The sequence below is a fragment of the Panicum hallii genome, chromosome 9 (assembly GCF_002211085.1).
Source record: "Panicum hallii strain FIL2 chromosome 9, PHallii_v3.1, whole genome shotgun sequence".
Classification (NCBI taxonomy): Eukaryota; Viridiplantae; Streptophyta; class Magnoliopsida; order Poales; family Poaceae; genus Panicum; species Panicum hallii.
In genome coordinates this window covers 63,491,579-63,519,243 of record NC_038050.1, presented here as the reverse complement: position 1 = coordinate 63,519,243, position 27,665 = coordinate 63,491,579, and the positions used below count along the sequence as shown (strand labels likewise).

Sequence of the window (27,665 nt, the reverse complement as noted above, 5' to 3'; positions counted from 1 at the left end):
CACAAAGGTGCCTTCCTTGAGTTGCTTGATTTGAAGTTCAAGAAAGAAACTCAATTCACCGATCATGGACATATCAAATTCCCTATACATCATTTCACCAAATTCCTCACAAAAACTTGGGTTAGTTGAACCAAAGATAATATCATCAACATAAATTTGACAAACAAACAAATCGTTACCAATTGTTTTAGTGAACAAGGTAGTGTCAACCTTACCTATTTTGAATCCCTTGGAAATAAGAAAGTCCCTCAATCTTTCGTACCAAGCTCGTGGAGCTTGCTTCAAACCATAAAGAGCTTTAGAGAGCTTGTATACATGATTTGGCTTTTTGGGATCTTCAAAACCGGGAGGTTGCTCAACAAAAATAAGTTCACTAATCTTGCCATTCAAGAAAGCACTTTTTACATCCATTTGAAAAAGTTTTATATTATGAGAGCACGCATAAGCTAATAAAATTCTAATAGCTTCTAGTCTAGCAACGGGGGCAAAAGTTTCACCGAAATCCAAACCTCCGACTTGAGTGAAGCCTTGAGCCACCAATCTTGCCTTGTTTCTCACAACCAATCCATCTTCATTTTGCTTGTTTCTTAAAACCCATTTAGTGCCAATGACATTATAATTTTTAGGCCTCTCAACTAGATCCCAAACTTGATTCCGGGTGAAATTATTTAATTCTTCATGCATAGCATTCACCCAATCCGGATCTCTCAATGCATCATCTCCACGGTTAGGTTCAAGAAAAGATACAAAAGAATAATATTCATAAAATGAAGCAATGCGAGATCGAGTTTGGACACCCTTACTAATATCACCCATAATTTGATCCACGGGGTGATCCTTTGCAAGAAAATGATGAGTTCTTTGAGGAACAATGGGTTCTTGAGTTGATACAGAAGGTGAACTTGATGAACCAACTCGATCTTGTACTTGAGAATCATCATTACTAGAATCTTATACAATTTGTTGTGCTTGATCATTTGAGATAGAAGTTGAAGGATTAACTCTAGTAGAGATAGAATGACCATCATCACCTTCATCTTCTTCTCTTGGTCTAATATCACCAATTGATATATTTTTCATTGCATTTCTTAAACCATCACTTCTCACATCATCAAGATTTTCTTGTTCATTATGAGACCCATTTGTTTCATCGAATTCAACATCATATGCGTCTTCAACAATGCCATGTGTTTTGTTGTAGACCCGATAAGACTTGCTACAAGATGAATACCCGAGAAGAAAACCCTCATCACATTTGCTTTGAAACTTTGATAACCGAGTTCCCTTCTTGAGAATATAGCATTTGCAACCAAACACTCGGAAATATGATATATTTGGTTTCCTTCCAATGAGCAACTCATATGGGGTCTTGTTATGAATTCTATGGCAATACAATCTATTAGACGCATGGCAAGCCGTGTTGATTGCTTCGGCCCAAAAGCTATCGGAAACGTTGTACTCGGAGAGCATTGATCTTGCCATATCAATCAAGGTTCTATTTTTCTGCTCAACAAGACCATTTTGTTCCGGAGTGTACTTGGTTGAAAATTCAAGCTTGATTCCTTTCTCATCACACCATTCTTCAACTCTTGTATTTTTAAATTCACTTCCGTTGTCACTCCTCACTTTCTTCACCTTGAGTTCAAATTCATTTTCGGCCCCTGTCAAGAATTTCTTGAATATGTCATGAGTATCGGCTTTGTCATGAAGAAAGAAAACTCAAGTATACCTTGAATAATCATCCACTACCACAAGACAATAGCAATTTCCACCAATACTTCTATATGTTGTAGGACCAAATAAATCAATATGCAATAATTCCAATGGTCTCTCGGCTGACATGACGCTCTTAGTGGGATGAGCATTTTCAACTTGCTTTCCGGCTTGACATGCATTACATAACTTATCTTTCTCAAACTTCACATTCTTCAAGCCAACTACTAAATCATGCTTTATGAGACGGTTGAGTTGTTTCATGCCAACATGACCAAATCTTCTATGCCATAACCAACCCAAAGATGATTGAGTGAACAAACATGTAGACAAGTTTGCCTCTTTAGTAGTAAAATCCACAAGATATATATCCTCATATCTAAATCCCGTAAAGATGTGATTTTTTCCATCCAAGCTAGTCACTGCAACATCATCTTTAGTGAAACTACACTTATATCCAAAATTATAAAGTTGAGTGACTGCTAAGAGATTAAACTTGAGAGAATCAACCAACAATACTTTTGAAAGAGAATAATCACTTGATATTGAAATTGTACCAACTCTTTTGACTTTGCCTCGGCTATTGTCACCAAAGATGATATCACTATAGCCATCCACATTCTCATCTAGAGAGGAGAACATCATTGGATCTCCGGTCATGTGTTGAGTGCATCCACTATCAAGCACCTAATGTCTTCCTCCGGACTTGTAGTTCACCCCTAATCCACGTTGAGGTGGATTCCAAGAATCAACCGCTCCTCTATCAAGAACCTCTTGATCTTGAGCCGGCTTGAACCAAGGAACCACTCCACACCTCGATTCCACTAGAGTTGCTCTTCACCACTCCGGTAAGGTGAGCACAAAACCTCTCACAACCGAAATCGGGGCTTCTCAACAATCTACTTCAAGAAGCTCCACGAAATTACCTTCTCCAAGCCGTTTAGGGAGCGGCAACTCCCAAGAGTAACAAGCCAATGACCCTTGCTTGAAGATTCCCTAGTGCCACAAAGCTCAAACTCTTGATGCAATGCACTAGAAAGCACTCTCGCTCTCAAAAATGCAAATTCTTAGCAAGTGTGTGTGAGAGAGGGATGTCTTAGCTCTATAGTGTCAAGAATGCAGTTCAAATGGCCAAAAGAATGACCCAATGGCCGGGCATTGGGTATATATAGACATCCCATCAAAAACTAGCCGTTACACTCTTTTCTGCGAGATCGCGGACCGTCCGATTTCAAAAACCGGACCGTCCGCCGTTATAAGCCAGAGAGACAGAGTGCATTAAATGCGTGTCAGAACTAGCCGTTACAGCCCTGGCGGACAGTCCGCGCATAATCGGCGGACCGTCCGCAGTTAAGAGTTCCACAACTCTAGAGATGAAACAGTCTCTGGAACAACACTGAAATTAGCCAGCGGACCGTCCGCTCCCAAATAGCGGACCGTCCGCAATTCATCCTACAAAAACAAGCAGAGACAGCAATGTTTCTGGATCAAATTATCGAAAGGCCTGCGGACTGTCCGCGACTCAGCAGCGGACCGTCTGCAGAGCAGAACACAAGCCTGTCCAGAGAACACCCTTTCTGGAACAAAAAGAGTTAGAGTGGCGGACCGTCCGCCCACGTGGGCCGGACCGTCCGCCGGCCACATGTGAATTCCACCAGACCTTCTGTAACGGTAGCGGACCATCCGCGCTAGAGCAGTCAACTCTCTAACTTGTTCTTTTTCAAAACCCGACAAAGCGTTGTTAGCCCTCATGCATGCACCTAGACATTTTGAGCAAAATGGCACTAAAGACCCGTCAAGCACGAGTACATGACCCCTCTTGATAGTACGGCTATCTATCCAACAAATCCGGTCACTTTTCATCCACTAAACGCCTTGTGACCGGTAAAATTCAAAAGATCCTATTTTATACCTTTGCCTTGAGCCCAAGCTTTGATTATCGTCTCCAAAAATCCACACGTTCACTATTAACTCTCATTCATCCGTGGATCAATCTATACTCATTATCTCAAAAGGAATTGTTAATCCACAAGCCGTTATCATTAATTACCAAAACTCGAATTAGGGGCCTAGATGCTTTCAGATGGGAGTGGTACGACTTAGCGTAAGTAGTCTTGTCAGAGTTTTTCATTATCCCTCTTGACTTCGCGACCTCCAACTGAGCCAGCAGCAGAGGGGGCCGCTGCCACGGCGGAGGCTGCAGCGCCGGAGGCAGCGGAGGTGGCGGAGACAGCGGCACCGGAGGTCGCTGAGGTTGCCAGCACCGCCGCCCCACCAGCAGAGGAGGAGGAATCGGAGGTGGTTCTGGGAAGGCGCCTCCTCCCGAGCACAGCGGAGATCCCTCTCCCTCGGCTCTTTGCCAAATGCCAGCAGGCTCAGGAGGAGCTGGAGGCTGGCATTCGCCGGGAATGGGAGAAGCTGGAGGCGGAGCATCTCCGGCTCTCCGACTGGGAGCACCGCCTAGGGGACCGCATCAAGTCCGTCACCGCCCGCTACGCCGACGAGCGCGCCAAGCTTGTGCAGGGGCGCGAGCTCCTGCAAGAGCAACTGCAGCAGGCTCTCGACCGTGAAGCGGCTGCGGCCCAACGGGAGAGAGCGGCCACACGGCGGGAGAAGCACGCCACCGAGCGGGAGCTCGCGGCGGAGCTGAAGGTGCAGGCGGCGACAGACAGGGAGCGGACCGCCCTGGAACTGGCCAACCAGGCCAAGAGGGTGGTGGCAGCGACCAAGGCGCAGGAGACTACTCTTGCTGAACTGGCGGCAGCCGCAGCGAAGAGAGAAGAAAGGCTTGCCACCCGCGAAGCAGAGGAGGTGGCCCAGCTCCAGGAGCTCCAGGAGCGGGAAGAGGCCGTGGAGGAGGAGCTGGCAGCCGGGATCCGGAGGCTCCAGGAGTGCGAGGCGGCCCTCCAGGAGAGGGAGGCCAAGGTGGAGGAATTCCTGGCGGAGCGGAGCGCCAGCATTGGCCAGATCACAAGATGGGTCGGTGCGGTGAACCCTCTGCTGGAAACACTCAGAGCTAACCCCATCCGGGTGACGGGAGCTCCATCTCCACTTGGCGCCGCCCTCCAGGTGCTGGACTCCACCGCCGCGCGGCTGCGGGACGTGGAGGCCAGCATACAGGACCTCCTGGAGATGGAAGGGCGTGCAGTTGCTCGGGGGATGGCGGAGTACATCCTCACCAGCTTTCGGAGCCACGACCCTGCCATCCAACTGACTCCCGTCTTGGTCGGATCCCTCCGGGCAACGGCAGCCGCCGCGCAAGAAGGAGTCCAGGAGGCGGACGACATGGTTGTGGCCCGTATCCGACGCCGCCTCGAACCTGCAGAGAGTGGGGGTGCCGCCGGACAATAGTGCTAGTATCTTTTTGTTGTTTCTTTTATAATATAACTTTTGTTATTGTAAGATAACTTTGTGATGTTGTGCACATTATCAGTAATGCATTTAAGTATTTCATGCGTCTACTTTTTGTGAAAAACTTAGCTGTTTTCCTGATTGTTAATCTGTAAAGTGTTCTCAAGCACACCGAGGTCCCGTGGCCCCTTGGGAGGTAGTCGCGATAGGTCGGGACTAGCTGCCATAGAACCGAGGTCCTGCACATGACTTAGGATCAACGTTTAGTAGACATCCCCACGAGGTCCCGGACTGGCGAGCGAAGGACTCCTAAGTTGCTTAGCGAGTCACAGCACCAGGGCCTAGGTTCGGGGATTAAAGGGGTCCCGGCCCCCGGGTCCATGGTTGGAGGTACGACGATACTCGCTCTAGGGGGTCAGGGCATGCAGGCTTAGGGTACGGAACGAGGCTAAGCGGCTACACGACCCTGGACCCCAGCAAAGAACGAGCACGTCTCCCTGAAACCGATTCCCGGGTGTCCGGTTCCTTTTCTCCTGCGAGACGGAGGTCCCGGTGCAGAAACGTAGCGCAGCAACTTAAGAAAGGCCTTAGGCACGACACAGACGCGAAAGGCCACGTGGAGGTTAGCGTAGCAAGAAACAAAGAAAAATAGAATCGTATAAACTTCAAGGACACACTGAGAAATAAATTTTTCCTTAATGAATTAGTACAGAAGAGTTGTGCGATGTACGCCAGGGGCCGGGTTTACGAGGGCGGACCTCCAACGCCCTGGTCCGCACGTTGATGCTACCAATTACAAAGAAAAAATTTCCTCTCAACCAGGTCCTAAGGGTAGAACTTACGGAGGTGTTCAATGTTCCATGGATTGGATAGTTGCATGCCTTCCTCCGTAGCTAGTGAACAGATCCGGGTCGGCACACCTTTGTTACCTTGAAGGGCCCCTCCTAACTGGGGGAGAGCTTGTGCAGGCCCTCTCGGTTTAGGTCCCGCCTCAAGACTAGGTCACCGACCCGGAGCTCCCTGCTGTGCATGAACCGTTGGTGGTAGCGCCAGAGCGCTTGGTTATACCGTGCGTTTCGGACTGCTGCTTGCCATCTGCGCTCGTCGACGAGGTCCACATCTTGGCGACGCTGTTGTTCCTGCAAATCCTCATCAAAAGCTTGGACTCGTAGAGAGCCCATGGTGATCTCCGGAGGAAGGCACGCTTCGGCCCCGAAGACCAAGAAGAAAGGGGTTTCCCCTGTTGCCCGGCTGGGTGTGGTCCGGTTTCCCCACAGCACACTCGGAAGCTCATCAATCCACCTTGCGCCATGTTTCTCGAGATCGCAGTAGGTCCGGATCTTGAGTCCTCTGAGGATCTCAGCATTAGCCCGCTCGACTTGGCCATTGCTCCTGGGATGCGCCACTGAGGCGAAATAGAGCTGGATGCTAATGTCCTCGCAGTACTCCTGGAAGTATTGGCTCGTGAACTGAGTCCCATTACCAGTGATGACCCGGTTCGGGACCCCGTACCAGCACACGATCGACTTGAGGAAAGCGGTTGCTGACGCTTTGGTGATGTTGACCACTGGAGTTGCTTCTGGCCACTTGGTGAATTTGTCAATGGCGATATAAAGGTACCGGTACCCGCCGATGGCCCTACGGAAAGGTCCCAAGATATGCTACCCCCATACAGCAAAGGGCCAAGAGGGAGGAATCATCTGCAGCGCCTGAGCTGGAGTGTGTATCTGCTTTGCATGGAACTGACACGCTTTGCAGGACCTTACCAACTCAGCTGCATCCTGGAGCGCTGTCGGCCAGTAAAAGCCATGCCGGAAGGCTTTACCGACCAGCGTGCGGGATGAAGAATGACTTCCACACTCGCCTCCATGGATCTCCGCGAGCAAGTCGCGGCCCTCTTCCTGGGTAATACACCGCATGATGATACCGTTGGCGCGACGGCGGTAGAGATCCCCTTCTACCACTGTGTATCGCTTAGCCATCCGGACTATACGCTCAGCAGATGCTTGGTCTTCAGTAAGGAAATTATCTTTCAGTTAGTCCCAGACCTTAGAGATCCATGCATCGGGACCTTCCTGAGAATTTGGGCATGGCTCCCTGAGGTCTTCGGGACCCTCGAGGGAGTGCACGACCCTTGGCGGGCTCCACGGATGGAGCGCCGCCGGGACCGCTAGCTTCGAGGTGCTAGTTCGGCCCCCTTCGCCCAGGTCGGCAGGAAGGGCGGAAGGCTTCAGCAGACGTCTCTAGAAGACGCCCTCGGGCACAGGTGCCTGAGTCGATGCACTCGCGGAGAGGGCATCAGCTGCTGAGTTGTCCTCGCGTGGAACATGTTACAGTTCCAGCACATCAAAGTCGTTCTCCAGCCTCTTCACATGAAAGAGGTAGGCTGCGAGCTGGGGATTGTTGCAGCAACATTCCCCCCGGACTTGCCTGATGACGAGTTGGGAGTCCCCTTTGACCAGGACTCCCGGACCCCCAGGGACAGAGCCGCCGTGAGTCCAAAGATCAAGGCCTCATACTCCGCCATGTTGTTGGTGGCCTCAAAGTTGAGGTGCACCATATATTTCAATTGTTCGCCACGTGGGTCGATGAGGACCACGCCAGCCCCCGCTCTCTTGCTGCCGGCGGACCCATCGAAGAAGAGTGTCCAGTGAGGTTCGGTGAACACCTGAGCCGTAACCTCCTGACGTGGGGGGTCCGAGCCATCTCCCGGACCCCCAGGGACGCTTGGCGCTGGTGTCCACTCCGCGACGAAGTCAGCGAGGACCTGACTCTTAACGGCATGGCGTGGCTCGAAGTCGAGCTGGAATCCAGCGAGCTCAGCTGCCCACTTGGCGATGCTGCCCGTGGCGTTGGAATTATGGAGGATGGCCCTCAATGGGTAGGAGGTGACCACCACAATCTTGTGGGCGTGGAAGTAGTGGCGGAGTTTCCTGGACGCAACGAGTATGGCATAAAGAAGTTTATGCGTCTCAGGATACCTGGCCTTCGCCTCATGAAGGACCTCACTGACGTAGTAGACCGGCTTCTAGACGGTCCTGACTCTGCCAGCCGGAGCGGATCCTTCTGGTTGAGCTGGGGACCCGTCGGACCCCATGCTGCTTGGTGCTTCTCCGGGTCGGGACCCGGCCGGACCCTCCGAAGTAGGGCCAGTTGCTGGAGTGGTGGAGGCCGGACCTCCGCCTCCTGCAGGGGGGTCCGCAGGCGCCCCCTGCCGAAGATGCTCGGACCTCTCAGTGACCAGCACCATACTGATCACTTCGGCCGTTGTTGCAAGATAAAGAAACAGTGTCTCACCTGGGTCCGGTGCGACCAGGACCGGCAAGGAGGTGAGGTACTTCTTCATTTCTTGGAAGGCACGTTCCGCCTCTTTAGTCTATGAAAATGGACCAGACCCCCTCATCAGTTTGAAGAAGGGTAGTGCCCTTTCCGCCAGCTTTGTGATGAAGCGGCTGAGAGCTGCAAGAGACCCCGTCAACCTCTGGACATCCTTGAGGCGCATAGGGGGTCTCACTGCCTTGATCGCCCGGACCTTATCCGGGTTGGCCTCGATCTCTCGGTGGGAGACCAGAAAGCCAAGGAGTTTTCCCGCTGACACGCCGAAGACGCATTTCTCGGGATTAAGCTTGGTGGAGGTCGCTCGTAACTTGTCGAAGACTTGAGCTAAGTTTTCTAGGAGGGAATTTGATTCTCTAGTCTTGACAACGATGTCATCAACATACACCTCAACTATTTCTCTAACCAAATCACCTAAAGTGATGTTCATTGCAGGAGCAAAGGTGGGTACACCATTAAGCAATCCATAAGACATTACTATATAACAATAAAGACCATCCACTGTTACAAAAGCTATATGCTTCCTATCATCCTCGGCCATTTTGATTTGGTGAAAATCAGAATAGGCATCTATGAAGGACAGCAAATCACACCCGGAGGTGGAGCCTACAATCTGGTCTATACGCGGAAGTGGATATGGGTCTTTTGGATATGCCTTATTAAGATTGGTGTAGTCGATGCACATCCGAAGCTTCCTATTAGCCTTCGGGACCACGACTGGGTTGGCCAACCACACTGGATGGTAGACCTCCTCGATGAAGCCAACCTGCAGCAGCTTGCGGACCTCTTCACGGATGAAATTTTGCCGCTCGATGGACTGCTTGCGTGGCTTCTGCCGGACCGGCCTGGCGTCGGGGTGGATCTTCAGATGGTGCTCAATCACCTCCCTAGGGATCCCGGGCATTTGTGACGGTTCCCAGGCGAACACGTCGACATTTGCCTAGAGGAAGATGATGAGCGCGCTTTCCTATTTCTTTCCCAGATTCCCCCCGATGCGGGTGGTCTGGGAGGTCTCCGCTCCAACCTGAACGGTCTTCACGGGCACATCGTCCATGTCGGACGGACGGACCTTGGGTGCCTTGGCCAGAGCCTTGGCACGCTAGGTGGAAGGGTCGGACCCCTGGGCGCCAGCTGCAGGGGCAAGCCCTGTTGCCAGCGCATGGAGCTTCTCGACCGCCACGACGGCAGCGGCCCGGTCACTCTGGACAGTGAGGACGCCCGCCGGAGAAGGCATCTTCAGGACCAGGTACCCGTAATGGACAATGGCCATGAACCGGTACAGGGCCAATCTACCAATGATGGCGTTGAAGGGGAGGTTAACCTCCGCCACCTCGAACTGCACGTTCTCGGTATGGAAGTTGTCCTCCGTCCCAAATGTAACCGATAGAGTGATGGTCCCTACCGGGTACACCGGGTTCAGGCCCACTCCGGAGAATGGGCGCGAAGGAGTCAGCTTGGACTCCGGGATCTGCAGGTGTTTGAACGTTGCATAGCTGATGACGCTGAGGCCTGCGCCTCCGTCGATCAGCACGTGGTGGAGGCGGACGTTGGCGATGGTGGGTGCCGTGACAAGCGGCAGCACACCAGCGCCCGCCATGTTCTCCGGGCAGTCGGACGGTCCGAAGGAGATGGTGGTGTTTCTCCACCGCTGATGGGGCGCCGCCTTCGGCGTCACCGGACTCACCGAGAGGACCTCTCGGCGAAGGGTCTTGATGTCCCACCGGGAGACGAGCTCCGAACTGCCGCTGTACATCACGTACAGCTTCTTGCGGCGGTCGTCACCACCGGACTCGGAGTCGGACTGGTGGAAGAGACCCTTGAGGTCTTTGTTGGGGGTTTTATACCCCAACTCCCTCTCCGTTGCGGCCGCGTCAGCGTCGGAGGCCTTCTCCTTGCCGGACCGCCGTGGAGGAGAGGAGCCCTCCCTTGAGGCTTGGTCACGCCTCTTGCTGAGGCGCTCCGCGAGCTTCTGGATCTCGCGGCACTCGGTAGCGCTGTGGCGAGCCCCAGGGTGAACAGGGCACAACCCGGGGTCGGTGCGCTGTTGCCGTGGGCGCTTGCCGCGGGGGTTCTGGCCCCCGGTCGTTGCTGCAGCAACGGCCGGACCCCCGATCCGTGACTTGTCGAAGCCACGGCTCTTCTTGTTCTTCTTCTTGCCGCTGCCAGGGGCAGCGCCACTGGGCCCACTCGTCTGGGCGTCTGGCGAGGCCGCTTCACCAGGGGGGTTGCGAAGCAACTCCCTGGCTGCCATGAGCGGCCCATTCGGTGCCGGCACCGATTGGGCCACGGAGGCCCGTGCCGCAGCACGCTGCGGTGTTGCCCGCGCCACCCTGGACGTTGGACGACGGGAAACATGTGGCGTCATGGACGCCACTTCCTCGCCCAACTGGAGGTCGTGGTGACCATCTTCCTGCGCCATTGCGGTCTTGAGGGTCGACCGAGCGCAAACCAAATCTAAGCCCCCTACCTGGCGCGCCAAATGTTGGAGGAAATCTCCAGCTGGGTGGCGGAATGCACCCGCCTAATCCTAATTAAGGATGGGTTTGGAGGAGACTTAGGAGCGCTCGATCGATGTGCGGATGAACGCAGGAAAGACACAAGGATTTAGAGTGGTTCAGGCCGCCGGAGCGTAACACTCTACGTCCACTTAGAAGTTGTATTGGTTGTAGAAGCCTGTCTGAGAGCCCTGTGAACCTTGTCTTCTAACGAGTGCACTCTCCCTTTTATAGTCCAAGGGGTGTGCTTACACTGTGCGGGGCCCCGACAGATGGGCCCAGCCAACAGGAGCCTGTTCTATGAGAGATATGGAGATCTTCATCTCCAGCTCCTCTCCGTAGTCCTCTCAATCGAGAAGTTGATGTGCGTATCTACAGCCAGGATATGGCCGTATGCAGCCTTGTCTTGTGCAGTGACCGCTGTCAGTGCTGCCCAACTGTGGAGCCGTGTTGCCACTGTTGGGTGAGAACCTGTCAGACGAAAGAGCAGCACTGTCCCGCCGTGCCGTTGCCTCCGCGCATACTGTAACAGCGCACGCCTCGGCTCACCTATTACAGGCCATCATCACGCCGTGCGCGGCGCTGTGACGGGACTGTACACCGCCTGCGCACAGTATACGGTGACACGACGCACCGCCTCGGAAACAGGCGGGCTTACCGTGGTGTCAGCCTACCTGCCCCGTGTGTCAGTGGCAGGCCATGCTTTTTGACTTGGGCGCACCCGGCCCAGCTACCGCATTAAATGCCGGTAGGTGGACTGAAGACCCACGAAGAGCCCCCGGCAACGGACGCGTGGCAGGGCCAATCCCGCTCCCACCGCGGGGGTGGCACGTGGTGGCACCGGACCCCTTTCCCGGGGAAAGGGGGTCCGGGCCCTCGAGGCCGGTTGGGAGCGGCCAGGTCTGTGATGGTCTGGCCATCACACGTGGCGGCCCCGGACCTCCCTGGGGAGTCCGGGTCCGCGGGATCTACCCGAGAGCTCTCCAGCCTTCCTGGGCACGCGGAGGCCCCGGACCTTGAAGAGCACAGGGAGGGTTCGGAGACCATGGTCCCAGCTGTCAGACCCGGGCCGTATGCCACGTCACCCAGAAGGCGAGGGGGAGATTAGGCATGGTGTGACGCTAAGGGCCTGGACACCCTAACAGGAGGTGCCCCTATCCGTATGTACCGACAGTCCCATTGACTATGTTGTCATACAATCACCAAAATCACAGTCATAACTTAATGGAGACATGTTCCTTATAGGCGGCTACAGCTCCTCACTGCTCCAGGGCCCTACCTATCTCTCGCTCTCTCGTACTAAGAGATCCAAGAACAAAGAACCCTAGAGGGAGGGAAGAGTAGGATGAAAGGAAGAGCGAGGGGATCACCAGCGAGAATGAGGTCGCGCTATCATCGCCTCGCAACCGAGCCGTCACCGCGCCGCCGCGAACCCGCACCGTCTCCTTGCGCCGCCACCGTGCTGTTTCCTCACGCCCTCGCTCCCGTCGCTAGGCAAGATCCGTTCCGGAGGGTGGGCGGTCCGGCTCCGTTCCAGGCCGTGGTGGGGAGTGGAAACGTCAATCCGGACCGGTTTCCATTCCAAGCCAGGCCGAAATAAACGGGCCATCCGACTCGCAGCCGGTTTTTATCTGGGCTGACATCATCCACGTGGAACGGGCCCGGAACGGCCCGATCCGGCTGCAATTCAGTTGCAATTGAACGAGACCTTACGCAGTGCAGCCATTTGATACTGTATACATGCTATTGCAACTTTTTATAAATTTTGTCGATGTTAAATTTTTGATTTGGGATAAAAATTAATTTACAACCGAGGGAATAATTCTTATCACGCGAATGCAAGATGAACACAATACAACACTGAAAATATGCTACCACGGATCACGATCCGTAGACCGATAGATAGATCCGGCCACGACATGCACGCACGCATGAACGCGATGTTGACAACACCCCGGCCAGATCATCGCACCGCCGGTCGTGCCTGGCGATCGGCCGGGCCCCGTGGCACGCATGTCCCAATCAGGGACCGTTTCTCCTGTGCTAGCGCCCGTCTCGAACACTGGCATCGTGTCAGTCCAGCCTGGGGACCAAGGGGCAAGCAGGCGGCTGCATGATTAGACAGAGAGCGCTAGGGAGGAAGGGCAGTTTGGGCAATTCGCGGCGCGGCGTTAACGGGGGAGGGCGTGGACGGCGGAACGGAGCCGACGGGCCGCGTGCGCGTATAAATGCCGGTAAAATTCCCCGGCGCGAGGCCTCAAATCGCTCCCTGCCTCCGGTCGCCCTCCCCAGCCCCCTGCCTGCCTGCCTAATCTCTCCGGCCAGCCCGACGCCGTTCCCCCGCTCGCGCTCGCCCGCCGCTCGGAGAGAGAAGACCGGAGACCATGGCGGACCAGCTCACCGACGATCAGATCGCCGAGTTCAAGGAGGCCTTCAGCCTCTTCGACAAGGACGGCGACGGTAAGCTAAGACACGCCCCCTTCTTCGACCATTTCCTCCGTCGCTGCAGCTCTTATCGCCGGTGATCTGCCGTGTTATAGGCTCGTAGTCGTAGCTGCTGAAGAAGACTTTTGTCCGTTCTCCATGTTCCGTTAGAAACCCGTGGATTCCGCATCCTTGTTCGTGGTCTGGGTGCAGAATGTTGAAAGGATGCCGTGCCGTGCGTGTGCGCCTGAAATTTTACCGCGCCCAGAGCATCCGGTAGCGAGATTCTACTGAGCGGTGACGCGTGACCAAAACATGGTGTGATGCGGTGGCACGCCCGCGCTGCTCGGCTGCGTGTGGGTCGAGAGATCTCGTGCGATTCATGAAAAATCAGGCTGCAAAAAGCGCTGCTGGGATCTAGATCGATGTGGTTGCTCGTGGCCTCGTCTCGGATCCAGAAGTGGCGAAGCAGTTAGGCTTAGATCCGGGCCATTGCTGTGGACCGGGTCAGGCTGGGATCGTTTTACTTGTAGGCGGTAGGTAGCCTTTGTCCAGATCGGTCGGTTATGCTGGGGTCGGTTATGTTGGGGTTTGTTTGGTCATGACAGGTAGGGGGCACATGAGACATGTATACCATTTGAATGCGCACTGCTTCACTTTTGACTGACAATATGTGTTCAGTGTTCTGTATCTGTGGCCTGCGGGCTGGAAATTTTTCATAGGGCAGAATATTGGGGTTTGTTTGGTCATGGCAGGCAAGGGGCACATGAGACCTGTATAGCTTCACTTTTGACTGACATTGTGTTCTGTATCTGTGGCCTGTGGGCTGGAAACCATGGAAGGATTTCCCCCCTCGGGTTAGTGGTGTAGGCTGGGGGCTCACAGTTTCAAGGATCTGAAAGCAGTGGAGAGAAATGTTTAGATTTTGTATAGAGCTGATAGTGGCATTGGGCCTCCTCAGATTTTGATTTTGGCCTGTGTTGCTTAATGTTTTGAGTTCAGGTTATAACTCTCTGATTTTGCTTGGCCATGATTACGGTATCACCATGTTTATGGTGTGATAATTGTGACATTGTACTTTAAATTGGCAGGTACGCTTGAAGAAATCCACTTAGTTAGGAGTTTTCTAATATCAAAAAAGATTTTGTTTACTTTAGTTAAAGGCCGATTAGCTGCTTTGCCGGCCCTAGGGAAGTACCAAAAAATTATATCTCAGGAAGTATCAAATTCAATACTTGCTTTGGAAGTACCTCCCAAGGTTGGAGCTGGACAAATGGTTTGCTGAATGCTGACCATCAACCTTCTAAACCATTCACAACATCGATGCGCCACAATTTTTGAATTAATGTCGTCCTTTTTCTGAATGATATGCTTATTTCTTCTGGCATGATTGCTTAATGTCTGGTTTAGTTGTGTTGTCGATTTGAGCAAACATGATATTGAGGCTTGTTAATCATTGACTTATCCTGCTATGTAAATCCTATATAAATTGATCTGAAATTGTTCTCTGCTGTGCATTGGACAGGTTGCATCACAACCAAGGAGCTGGGAACAGTCATGCGCTCCCTGGGTCAGAACCCGACCGAGGCTGAGCTCCAGGACATGATCAATGAGGTTGATGCTGATGGCAACGGCACCATCGACTTCCCAGAGTTCCTCAACCTCATGGCCCGCAAGATGAAGGACACCGACTCCGAGGAGGAGCTCAAGGAGGCGTTCAGGGTGTTCGACAAGGACCAGAACGGCTTCATCTCCGCCGCGGAGCTCCGCCATGTGATGACCAACCTCGGCGAGAAGCTGACCGACGAGGAGGTCGACGAGATGATCCGTGAGGCGGACGTCGATGGCGACGGCCAGATCAACTACGAGGAGTTCGTCAAGGTGATGATGGCCAAGTGAAGTTCGTGTTTGATGGTATACTACCCCCGCCGGAAGGAGGAAACCGTGCATTGCGTATTAGTAAGGCATGCGGCTCTTGTTTCCTTCGTCTTCCCCTGAAGAAAACCGTACTAGTTGTAGCTGCTGAACATTTGAGTCCCTCTGCTGCCACCCCTGCCTGTCCCAGTGTGTGTCGTCGAACGAACCTCTTGCTTCCTGTGTGAATCTGTACGGCTTTGCTTGTTCTGGACCCTGATTGCGGTTGAATCCAGTTTGTAGTTCTATTTGTTCATCGATCGAATCTGCTCGTCTCCTTTGGTGCCAGTGAGCAGCCAGTTGCTTCCCATAAACCATCAACCTGGCCGAGTTGACCTTTTGGTTTGGTTGACCGACATATGTAGACAGATGCCGACGGAACACCCGGCATTTAGGCCGCAACAGCCCGAGTTTAGGGGCACGGCGACGGGCCGTCGCGTTTTGCTTGAACTGTTTTGAGCCCACAGCCCCTGCAGCACATGATGGATTGGGCTTGAGAGGGAGGGAGAGCTCAAGGAGATGCTGCGGCAGCGGCGCAGCGCGATCGGGTGAGTAGAACCGCCTTCCGCGTCCTCCTGCTGGCTGGAACACCGTCTCTGGATTCTGGAAGTGTGGAGGCCGCGGCGGTTGGCGGCCGCCGTCGGCTGCGATTTCTCTCCCCGGCGGCGGGCCGCCGTACGCTTCAGAGCGACGTAATAGGTAAACTAACCACACTCGAAAATTCGCCATTGCTACAGCAGATTTTCAGACTTCATTTTACCTCCTCAGCTGTCATTCCTCCATCATCATAAATTTTAAGGGAGGCTAGCACTCAGGATCATGCACACTGCACAAAGACCAGGACACAGGCTAACTGTGTTCACGTCATACATCTAGAAGTAGTGTTTATTCTGAAGTAACACACCATAGAACAAACTGAAGGGGGGCTAAGCTTGAAGCCTTGAACTAACAATTGATACTCCCTTACACCATCTGATGTACCTCATCAATACCTCGTTACTACAGCACTATTATAGCCTTGATTGTGGCTCCCGTCCCACCTAACTTCCAGACCATAAAATAGACTAAGCAACGCGCTTCCATCCGCAACAGCCTTGAAGGCGGTTGTTTCATCGGAGCTTACTCGCCATCAACCAATGAACCAAAGAACATTCTTGCAAAACCGACTCTGCAATGGACACCGATCATCCGAAGGAGAAGCTATGTACAAAGGAAAGCCAGCGCCGGCCTGTGGAAGTTTCGGAGGCCGCTTCATGCTGCCGTGCTGTTGGCCTCGACCTCGCCGTCGCACTTCCACACAACATCCTTCAATTGGGTCGACAGACTTCTGTAGAACTGTTGTACAGCACGGTTAATTTGGGTACTAATTCAATGCCCCAGCTTAACAGCTTAAAGAGAACTGCAAGGATAATTGCTCGAAACTAGTACCTTTTGAAACTCCAGAGTATCCCCCTTTGCTTTCTTGAGCTCAACCACGTGAAGGGACGGGGCTATTTGAAAAACCTAAAGTTTGCCATACAAAAATAAGGTCTGAATTAAAACTTTTTCAAAAAAAATAAAGTCTGAATTTATGATTTGTCTTCAATTTTTAAGCTGTTTTTGTAAACGTGGTCTTTTCACTTACCTCAGTTGCAACATTTAGATTGCCTTTTCTACCTGCTTTCGGGTTCTCCATCCTCATCTGAAAACAAGAAACACAAAAACCTTTCAGGACATATGTATGGAAAAGATGGCAGTAATAGTCAAATGCAGTACAGTTGAAAGCAGTGAGAGAACTATTTATCTATATTTGTAATCAACAGGACTACCTTGTATTTTTTCTTCTGAATGTCAAATCCAAGTGGTTTTGCAGCCTCTTCTATCTTTGTGATTATTTCCTTAGGAGGACATTGTGAGGTGAATCTTGTCTCTCTTTTATACTCCTGTCAATTTTTTTTACAGTAGGATCATTATAAATATGTAGTTTCCAAAAGATAGATGAATTAACAAGAATGTAATAAAATATCGAAACATAACATTGACCCTGTAAGAAGACACAGAACCATATCTGACCTTCTTTGCCTCAAACAAATTCTCCAGATTCAGTGCCTGATTTAGTGAAATCAGTTCAAATGCATTCATTGTGGTTGGCTGATCTTCAGTTTCCTCTTTCACATGCCGGTCCTGGTAAACAAATCAATTATGACACTTACTCAATTAATTCCTACCACAAAAGGCTTAATATTTATTGGTCCATTTGACTCACTTCTGAGTCTCCAAAAGCAGCATCAACGTCATCGAAACTAGTTTGATATTTTTCGTCAAAAACAGGAGGCTTGTATCCCTTTTTGAACCAAGGATCTTCCAGTATCTGAGCAATGGTGGTCCGCTGATAAACATCGAAAAGCAAAAAAAATAAACGTAAATTGAGATTCAAGAAATATTCATCAACAATTGAAATAATGATTACAAGACTCAGTTAACAAAATGGTTCAATGATCTGCAGGAGTGGGGGGAATAACATTTCGAGTGTTTTGTTTAGCTGATTATGATCTGTTTCAACAACTATGCACCTATGCTCAAAAGTAATATGATACTTACAGTTGTAGGATTGGGATCAAGAATTCGGGCAATCAGGTTCTTAGCTCCCGCCGAAAACCAAGAGGGACATGTAAACTGAGCTTCGGATATCTGTGATCGTAAAAGGGAGTATTAAAACATAATAAAAAAACAACAGCATCTTGGTTCTATTTTTATTGTCTATTTTCCATCAATGTTACCTTTTTGTATAAGGCAATGATGTTTTCATCCTCGAAAGGTAAATAACCAGCAAGAAGAACAAAGAGGATTACTCCACAAGACCAAATATCCGCAGTTGCGCCATCATAGCCTCCATCCTCAATCACCTACAAAGACACAATAGTAATATTGTTTAGACAAACTTGTTTAATACTGTGTAATCAAAACACGACTTTTCTGTGATAAGAAAAAAATGTTACCTCAGGAGCAACATAGTTGGGAGTTCCACATGTAGTATGAAGCAGACCATCAGCCTTTAAAGCAAAAAATTAACAATAATATTAGAGTGTAAGAAATGAAACGCAGTAAAAAAGGGAACACGATGCAACAATTATTGAGAATTTATCACAACTAATATATTCGAATAGTACCTTTACTTGCTCAGTTAAAGCACTTAAACCGAAGTCGGATACTTTGAGATTTCCAGCAGCATCAAGCAGCAAATTCTCTAACTGCAAATACAGGTTAAGCATATATCTCATTTTTCTTGACTTCTTCCCATAATTTATTTTAGAAGAATATGCGAAGGAAAATAAGGGTTCACCTTCAAGTCTCTGTGGTACACTCCCCTACTGTGGCAATAATCAACTGCATTGATTAGTTGCTGAAAATATTTCCGTGCTTCGTCTTCCTTCAACCTTCCATTAGTAGCCTGATCATGAAGTTGTTGCATAACAGCAAATTGAATTAATCAAAAACATGATTGTGTAACTCGTGTCATTAGTCTCATGTAGGACAAAGGCATTTCAAACGAATGATATAGTGTCACTTACAATGGTTTCAAAAAGCTCTCCGCCAGTAACATATTCCAGAACAATGAAAATTCTTGCTTTACTTCCCATCACCTGAGGTAGAAGGCATAATTCCAGCCAAATAGTGTCAGATTATAGGCATGAAAAAAAATACATTCCCAGATTAAAAACAAACGTATTCCGAGAAAGATGCAGTGATACATCATGAAGTGTTGATACTTTTTTGGATCTTACCTCAAACAGTCGAACAACATTAGGATGCTTGACTAACTTCATAGTACAAATTTCACGCTTAATCTGCATTAAATTTAGGATAGTATCAGCGTAGAGATGTATAGAACATAGTGAGAATCTGCTTAAAAAATGCATACAGCAAGAATCATTCCTGAGGAGCATAAACAATACTGTATGTTTTCACTGTGAATTGTTCTGGCATATCAAGTTATTTGTTCGGGAACTATATGGTTAGAAGTAAAATGAATAAAGTTAATTAATGAACAACTGAGGACATGGAGATTCAATAGGGCACTCAAGAAGAAAACATATACTGAAGTGTACAAACTGAAGACATTGTATTCAATTTGCACAAAGTTTAGACTGCAACTGGAAACAGCACAAGGCACCAGGAGAACATACTGAGTTGGTAGTATAACTGGAAGACCACCATGTGGATATATCTCGATGGCATGCAAATATGTAGATATAGAATCGTTTCTTAATTGGAGTTTCATCTGCCTATGCTCCCATGCTGACACGGCAACATCTAAGGAAGAAAATTCATTATCCAGTTGTTCCTTTTGATACAAAGATATAAGTGATGACAGTGAATTTTGACAGAAGGAAACCACATGTTGCATCTTTGACTGTCAGGAACGTTGATAAGATTGACTGTTTGGCAGACTGAACATCTTACTATCTAGAAAAGTCATATACGGCTTATATAGGGAGCATAAGACTTTTGATTTTGGTATTTCTAATTTATTGAAGTTTGATCTATGAATCATGATATGGACAGACAAAAGATATGACAAGAAACTAGTGCTTGGTCTTAGAAAGGAATTGCCTGATACTGACCTGTTCAACCAATCTGTGCCTCTGAACCTTCTCCTTGTCAAGAATTTTGATAGCAACAGGCTCCCCATTTTCAGTGTTCTTCGCAAACCGGACCTTTGCAAAGGTTCCTTCCCCAATGGTGCGTCCGAGCTCATACTTCCCAACACGGCGCTTCACCTTTGGTGACAGTGCAGCTCTCTTAGCCCTATACATCCTACAACGAACGAAGGTTCCTTTGAACCTTCGAGCTGTTATTCAAATACCTGCAGTTGTTCAATAAACCAATCCTTGAATTAGTACCTTGGAAAATTAGCTATTCTAATACACAAGTGACAAGCGCTGGTGAGAAAAAGGAAAATAAAAACACACGAGCTAAAGAGGGAAACGAGAGGCTAGGTGGACGCACTCCTAAGTTCAGTACGGAGTTTTGTTTTGACTGAATCTTATGGCAAAATTTGGAGAAAAGTGAGACAACAGAACACGCTCTGGTGCTATATCATTTTCCTGGAAGGAGGCTATATCATCTTCCTGGAAGGAAGAACTAGGCTTTACTCAACAGTATGCCCTGGACACTCACAAATTTCTTGCAGGTGAGCATAGATCGCTAGCGCTCAACAGACAACTCTGAAAGAAATGACCAGAGGGTGAAAAAATATCGAAAAGATTAAACGGCAGGTGGGGCATTGATCCAAAAGAACTCAGGAAGTTGGAACGCAAACATCGGGGGCGCCTTTAAATAAACAACAAAAATAAAAACTGACGGGAAATGAATGCCATGCAAAGTTTACAAAGCGTAACGATTCCCGAGTTGTCTACATGTGTCATCTTTTCAAGAGAAGCTCTTATGTTCTTTCCCCGAAACCAAAAAGGAGAAGGGAAAGGGCGCAGCCTTCTGTAAATCCTAAATTTTGTCACCCAAACATTACCACCACCTGATCCAAACGATAAAAAATGACCAGACAGCTCCAAACCAGAGAATGATTCGATCCGGTTTGACCAATATAAAAGGAGGGTAAGACAAGCGCCTGCAACCAGTAGGCGCAAGGCAGCACAAAGAAGCCTACGAATGGCTGAGACTTTTGCAGGTAAAGCATTGATACCCTGAAAAGCATAGAGGCAACAGCACTGGCATCATTTGTGCAGGCATACGCCACATGCTGATTGACATGGATCATTCAGAACAAAACCCGAAAATTCAGACCAAAAGGCACTTTACAGGGGGGGGTGTTGCTGAAACAAATCAAGAGAAAGAAGAAAAGATGTTGGCGCGGAGCGAAAGGTCACGGATGAGCTGGAAACGCCAAGGCCGCCAAAGGGAAATGCACTATTTCAGAGGAGAGGACAACCGAAAATGCCACAGCAAGCGGCCTCGCAATTTACAGGAAGCAGCATCATGCTGAAGCCTAGTCTTTGCCCCCGGAAACCCATCGTCTCAGAATCACAGCTTAAAGGACAACCCAAATGCAAAACTCTTGCAGCTCAAAGTGACACAAGAAACAGATTCGGGGCTGAGGCACCGCAGCTCACCTTCCGGTTCCAGCGCAGAGCGAAGGATGATCAGCGGCTCGCAAGAACTCGAGGAGGAGAGCGAAGCGAGAGCGAGCACTAGGTTGAGAGTTGGGAGAAGGATGTTACGCTGGGGGAGAAACGAGAGGGGTGTGGTGGTGCTATAAAGCGTTGGGGCGGGCGAGGTGTGGCCTTGTGGCAACCGGCCAAGACAGTAGACACACAGGGGCTTGTAGGTGGGGCTCCGGGTCTCGGCACCAAAAGCTTGTTTGATTGCATTTGCCGCTTCACTGGCCCTTTTCAGGTCCCCAAGGGTTGCAGGGTTGCGTCGCATCCTGTGTCTTTTGGGCCACTGCTATTAATTCCTTCCTTTCTTCTGATCGAAAAATGGAGGAAAAAGAATCTTACAGCCGAATCAGTGCTGGGATTTGCATTTGCACCACCGTTGACAGCAAGTACAGGGTCTAGGTTCCTCGACCTTAATTGTTATCTCAGAAGTCGTCACTCAGATAGGATTTTAATGATCCACCTGTTTAGTGTGGAGACAGTACTATACTCCAGCTAGCCGTACTGTTCACCTATGGGCTGGTGCCTTGCGCACGTCTACTCATAAAAAAGATGGCAAAACGCGAGCTGTTGTCGTGGGAACCGATTTTATTTTCTGAAAGCAGGCCAGCAGAAAAGGAGCGAATGACAGAACCAAACAGCAACATATTGCCAATAAATCCGCTGGACTTTCGCAGCATCTGTTTCTTTTTGTTAATAAGGACAGCATTGGTATTGGTTGTTTGGGCTGTTGGCAGGACACAGGCTTCACACCACCAAAAATGTTGAGAAATTGTGACGTTCCTTTTCCTGCAAAAAATGCTCAAGATGGCCACCGGTGTACCCGCGCGCCTGCGCCCTGCTCCGTGCTCGGTCGATTTTTGGGCGCGCAGGGGCAACAGGGGGGCGAGCAGAAACTGATGAAAGGCACATGGTGACGCTGTAGGCCAATTGATTGGATATTTCGATCGGGTGGGACCGTGGGAGGAGGATCAGGCTTCTTTTGGTAAAGATTGCGCGCGCCAACCGGATCCACCGGAGGACCCAGGTGATCGTGGATGCTCCTCTCGATCGACGGGAGATGAAGGGGTGAAAATTCCAGCATTGTGCAGATGGAGACCAGAGGAATTTGAAGAAGAAACAAGTGGATCTTTACATGGTCGATTCAGATAATTCCCTAGGAAAGAAAGGGAAAAACCCTAGAGAAATCTGCTTGCCTGGAGAAGAGCTGCAGTATCTCCAACATGAGGAGGAAGAGAACTGCAGCAGCAAATCAAAAGATCTTCTGCGCAGTAACAAAAAGAGAAGAAGGAAAAACTGGCAGGAAGGATAACCAACCCCAAACCCGGTAGAACCCTACACGCGCATCAGCGCCGTTCATCCGGTGAAATGCCTCGGCATCGCCATCCCGTGGCGCTTTTGTTCCGTACCGGCTGGAAACGGCGCAAAAGTTCGCGGGGGGAGCACGCGCACGTGCCTCGTTGCTCCCCCGGGAGAAAGGGCTCGCACGCTCTCGCCTCGCGGGCACACGACGTGCGGGGGCGAACCATGGCCGTGCCGCGGCGCCGGTTCGGTACGTCATCAGGCGTGCAGCGTGCTCGCGCAACTGCACGCGCCTAAATAAAAAGAAAAAAGAAAGCTTCCTCCGTTTGTTCAGGCCAGACATTGTTTCGAGCAGGTGGCGGTTTTACGTTCTCGTTTCCACTTTCCAGTCATTGGCGTCTGGAGAGAGCTTGCTGAGGACAACCATGGCCATTCGTGCAAGCAAGAATTCCTTGGTTTCTTTAAGCTGATCTGAGAATGGCTGACCACGCGGCCGATAAAAAAAATGGCTGACCACGCGGCCGATAAAAAAAAAACGGACTGCGATATTCTGTTACGGGTGCAATGTTGCCTTTTAATCCCCGTCGCCGTCGTGTCCGTTACCTTCTGGAAGTACAACAAGTGTAAAGGTGTGGTCAGGTTCTAGGTTCATAATTTTGTAACAGCTCTACCGTTGTTTGTCTATTATAATTGGACTATTTTTTTCTCTTAATATAAAGATATGTAACCCTCCTGCGTGTTCGAGAAATAAAAAAGAAAAAGATAAGTGTAAAGTTGTTAGAGAATTTGACCTTGCAACTTTGCTTGTAGTAGTAGTTTAGTACCAGTCGAATAATCCGTAGCTCGGCGATCATTACCGGAAAAAAAAAATTCTTGCTGACGGAGTGGATGGTCGATGGGAATGTGGGGAGCCATGGGTTCATTTCTGGAAGTGCCGCGAGACAGGAGTCCGTGGGACCGATCGAGTCGGCTCGAGCCACGTCGGACAGTCCCGTCCGGGGGATGAGCGCTAGGAAGCTTCCCGGCAGCTGCGCGCGAGAGGGTGGGAGGGGTCGGCGAACGCGACAGCGGGCCGCCTGCTTTCCCTTTGTTTGCCAAATCCGACGATAGAATTTGGCCCAGATGTTCGTAGGCGAATGGTCGCTGTTGCTGCTGTTGCTTCATTTACTATAATGTTTCGTTTCTTACGTTTTGGGAATGAATGGTTTCGCTTGCATCTCGCATGTTTACCACGGAGAAATATCAGGCGCTGCTTACTTGCTCGGCCGCCCAACATTGCTCGGTCGTCCACAGATGAGATCCTCGTGATCGCATCGAATTTGAAAAGCTAGTAGCTGATGCTCACGTGATGTAAAATGTGTGCGGTCGCAGAGGTCGGAAACAATTAATTTATTTTTTTTAAAAAAAAAGTAGATGCTCTCGTTGAGACGTACAGGCGAGCGATCTGGTTCTTGGCGCGTCCTCGCAGTCCTGATGCAACTTCTCATCCAGATTTTTTAGCAGCTCGGCAATGGAAGCGTGGTGGCTCTCAGCCTACCCGTAATAGGCGGACAAGCCATTCACGCCGTGCAGGACATTGCCAAACACGGCGCAAGCAGGCAGGCGCGCCGAGGCCGGCACCGCGGCCGGGCCACGGGCATTGCCAAACACCCCTGCAATGGCACGTCAGCTCGCCGGCCACGTCCGAACCCCGGGCCCAGCCAGCCGGCCGGCCGCTGTCCTGTAGCGGCCCGTACCCGCACCACCGCCACCAACCTGGACGCCACGGGGGCCGCGGCGCGGCGCACGCACGTCGCGCTCGGCCGGGATCATGCGTACGATGCGAGCGAGGGCGACGAAGCTTCCTGGCAGCTTCGTCCGGGGCCCGGGGACGGGAAAGCGGGCGGTCCAGCGGCGGCAGGGCGCATGGGACGGGGGGAAAGGGAAAACGACGCGCGGCGCCCGTGGCCCCACGCGCGCCGGCCGGCCGATCGCTTGGCGCGGCGCCGGCGGTGGGAGGCTATCGTATCGCCTGCCGCAGCCGCAGCGCGCGCCACCGCCTATGCCTACCCTGCCGGGTCTCGTATCGTACGCGGCCCACGCACTCTCACATCGTCTGAGCTGGCCGTGCCATGCCTATCTAGTATCTACAGCTAGCGCCTCGGCCTTCGGCGGGGCGTGGCTTGGCTGCTGTAGCCTGTCGTGCCGATAGCCATGCCGACCGCCGAGGTTGCCGTGCTCTGGCTGGCCCGGCGCGGCGGCGCGAGGTCCCTGCGAGCGAACGTGCCTCTGTGCGCCTGTGCCGGCGCGTGTGCCGGCGTGGCGGAGCTTTGGAACGGGTTGCGGTCAGAAAGGTCGGCCGGGTGGCGGCGCGGCGGCGTGCCGACGGCAGAGAGCAGCTGCCCGGTCCGGGTCTCCGGAGTCCGGACCATACGTACGGCGCGCGATCATGATAGGCCCTGTGTCAGTGCGATATTTACTCCTCGTCGTGCCGGGCTGCGCAACTAGTACGACGACGAGCAGAGTAGAGAATTCGCGTTTGGGTTTTGCGCGCCTCGACCGATCGCACTGGAGTCTCCACGTCCAGTCACGATCATACTAGTAGTAAGACCACTAGATTCTACAGTGGCACGACGCGGACGTGGCCGACTGCCCGCCGCGTCCTTTTTCACTGACGCATGTGATCTGGCCTGTCCGGCATAGTAGTCGAGATAAGACCACAGGAACGCTAGAGCCTAGAGAGAGGCACGTGCACCTTCCTAGATCAGTCAGGCCGTACGTACCGTCTCGACCAGGCCGTTACATCACATACTCTAGGACCAATTTGGTGAACGTCACGCTACTGCATGCATGTTGCAGGAACAAAAAGGTGCTGGACTTTTCCTTGGTTTTTCTTGCCGTTTGATCACATACTGGCAGTCCTCCTTTTTTCTCCCCACATCTTGTTGATGATAAGATTTAGTACACTCGAAGTGTGTCCCATCTCACACTAAACAACTCGCGCGTACCTCTGGCTATGTATGGCTAATGATCAATATATATATATATACTTTCTCCGTTTCGAAACGTATGTTATTTTAATAAATTTAGATGCATAGATTTTATATTAGATCTAGATTTATAGTAAAAATTATATATTTAATATGCTAAAAGGAGATGGAGCACGAGCATGGTGCGCGTGGTCCTCGCGTAGAAGTAAAAAAGGGAACGACTACCTCGTGGTCCTCGCGTACCTTGCCCCACGGGATTACATGCGCGTAAAAAAGTGATGGGTGATGATGCCCGGGCATATGCCACGGTCGTGGTCTTGTGGAATCAGACATTCTTTTTGAGGAACCAGACATTCTGAATCGCTGGCATACGAGCATGGTGCGCAGATGACAGTCTGCGTGCACGTCTGCTCTGGATCAGAATGAATAAAGAACCCGAGGATTATATTCGAGCTTGACATGGCCACCAGAATGTACGGGATCCAATCCAATCGCACGCCCTATAAAAAATGGGTTAATGAAGGCTCCATTCCTTCGATCGGGTCCACGGAGAATCAAATTCTCCTCGGCTGACGCCTGATGGAACGTCGCGCCGAACATTCCTGGGCTTGAGCCACATCCACACACACTCTACCCCCGTTATCGTTTTCATTTTCTCGAACGGTCAGTTGACAAGCCCACGTACTCCTACCTGTTGTCGCGATCTTTTTTCTTTGCCTACTCTCGCGGTCTTGACCGTACTCGTTTCTTCCTTTTTCTAAGCAACCATCTGTTGTTTTTTGTCTGCTTCTGAGTTCAGAGATCGCTCCACGATCCCTAACCTCCCTGTCGTACCTCTTCTCTGCATTTCCGAGACTACTAGTTTTATATTTCATCTGACGAACACTTTACCTTGATATCCTTTTCCCACCGGCTGTATATGCCTGTCCTGTTAACATGCCGGTTATTTTATCTGCCGCCGCACCTGCTTTCAGAATGTCTGACGACGCAACTTTCTCAGATAATGATCGTAGGACACAATGGCAACTCCAATCATGTTTCATGGGGACCAAGTTTTTGTTTGGGTGCATGGCGTTGCGTGAGAGCTCTGCTCAAGCATGCCGCCTCCTCCAAAATTAAGCAGCACGCGGCACACGGACGCGACGCAATCGCCGCCTCCGAACGGATATCGTCAATAATATTAATATATCTGCGAGTTAAACTAATCCAATCCGATTCGGATGATAGACTAGGCCAACTGGAGCTATGAAACAATTGAGTGGTCGTGTACTCGTGTCAGGAACTTTTCCTCAGGATGACGCATCTACTCTTTGACGTCCATATGTTTAGCGTCCTTTTTTTAGAGGGGATTCCGGGGGAGGTCGCATGTTCGTGTGGTAGTAACTGAGTTGATAGAAATCTCTCACCAGGAAAGGAAACGATGATGGTCCCTCAAAAATGGAGAAAAAAGGACCAGAGGCCCAGAGGGGCCAGCATTACTGAATACTCGTCGCCTGATGGCCATGCAGCTGCTGCGGACAGTAGTGAGTGGATCTGGAGTTCTGAACTGGGCCAACCAGAGCGGCAGTGGGCCAGTGGCTAGACAGAACGGACGGCATTGCATGAGCTTCTCCGGCCTTTCATGGGCCCATATGCCCTGCAGAAAAGAGGCATGTCACATGGACCTAGACCCGCGTGCGACAGGACGCTGAGCAGCGATCGAGTACTCTTCTTTGCAACTTTTTGCTGGATAATCAAGGCTACCCGCAGCATTTTGTGATGCCATTGATTCTCCTGACCTCTGCCCGAGCTCTTCCAAGTTCAAATGCATCGCGAGCCTGCTTTTATCAGGGCCATCCCGGACGTATCAAGGGCCCAGCGCGAGTATTAAACTTAGGAAACCATCCCAGTAGGCTCTAAGGCTGAGTCCAGTGGCTCGCCTCACTCTCGTCCCGCCACGTCACCTCTCGCCCCCACTCTCACCCCACCCCTCCAATGCAGAGACTATAGTGCTAACTCTCACTTCT

At 50.8% G+C, this 27,665-nt stretch overlaps 2 protein-coding genes across 3 annotated transcripts; one reads left to right on the top strand and one right to left on the bottom strand.

Annotated features, from left to right (window-relative positions):
* The first annotated feature begins 13,131 nt into the window (after positions 1-13,131).
* Positions 13,132-15,491, top strand: LOC112878321 (calmodulin). Its single transcript, XM_025942771.1, has 2 exons — positions 13,132-13,355; positions 14,845-15,491. The coding sequence occupies exons 1-2, from the start codon at positions 13,280-13,282 to the stop codon at positions 15,216-15,218; spliced, it is 450 nt and encodes a 149-aa protein (XP_025798556.1). The 5' UTR covers positions 13,132-13,279; the 3' UTR covers positions 15,219-15,491.
* A 577-nt stretch (positions 15,492-16,068) lies between these two features.
* On the bottom strand, positions 16,069-21,593 carry LOC112878320 (CBL-interacting protein kinase 31). Of its 2 annotated transcripts, none has more exons than XM_025942769.1 (15): positions 21,344-21,593; positions 19,838-20,079; positions 18,998-19,060; positions 18,785-18,856; positions 18,556-18,663; positions 18,383-18,463; positions 18,212-18,265; positions 17,993-18,118; positions 17,814-17,903; positions 17,479-17,601; positions 17,286-17,396; positions 17,042-17,155; positions 16,858-16,914; positions 16,662-16,736; positions 16,069-16,568 (listed from the first exon to the last, which is right to left on the bottom strand). In XM_025942769.1, exons 2-15 carry the CDS (start codon positions 20,027-20,029, stop codon positions 16,485-16,487), a joined length of 1,350 nt encoding a protein of 449 aa, XP_025798554.1. In that variant the 5' UTR covers positions 20,030-20,079; positions 21,344-21,593; the 3' UTR covers positions 16,069-16,484. The 2 variants fall into 2 exon arrangements, with proteins under 2 accessions (XP_025798554.1, XP_025798555.1); XM_025942770.1 differs by lacking the exon at positions 21,344-21,593 and adding an exon at positions 19,400-19,526 and having other exon boundaries at positions 19,838-20,044.
* Positions 21,594-27,665: the final 6,072 nt, after the last annotated feature.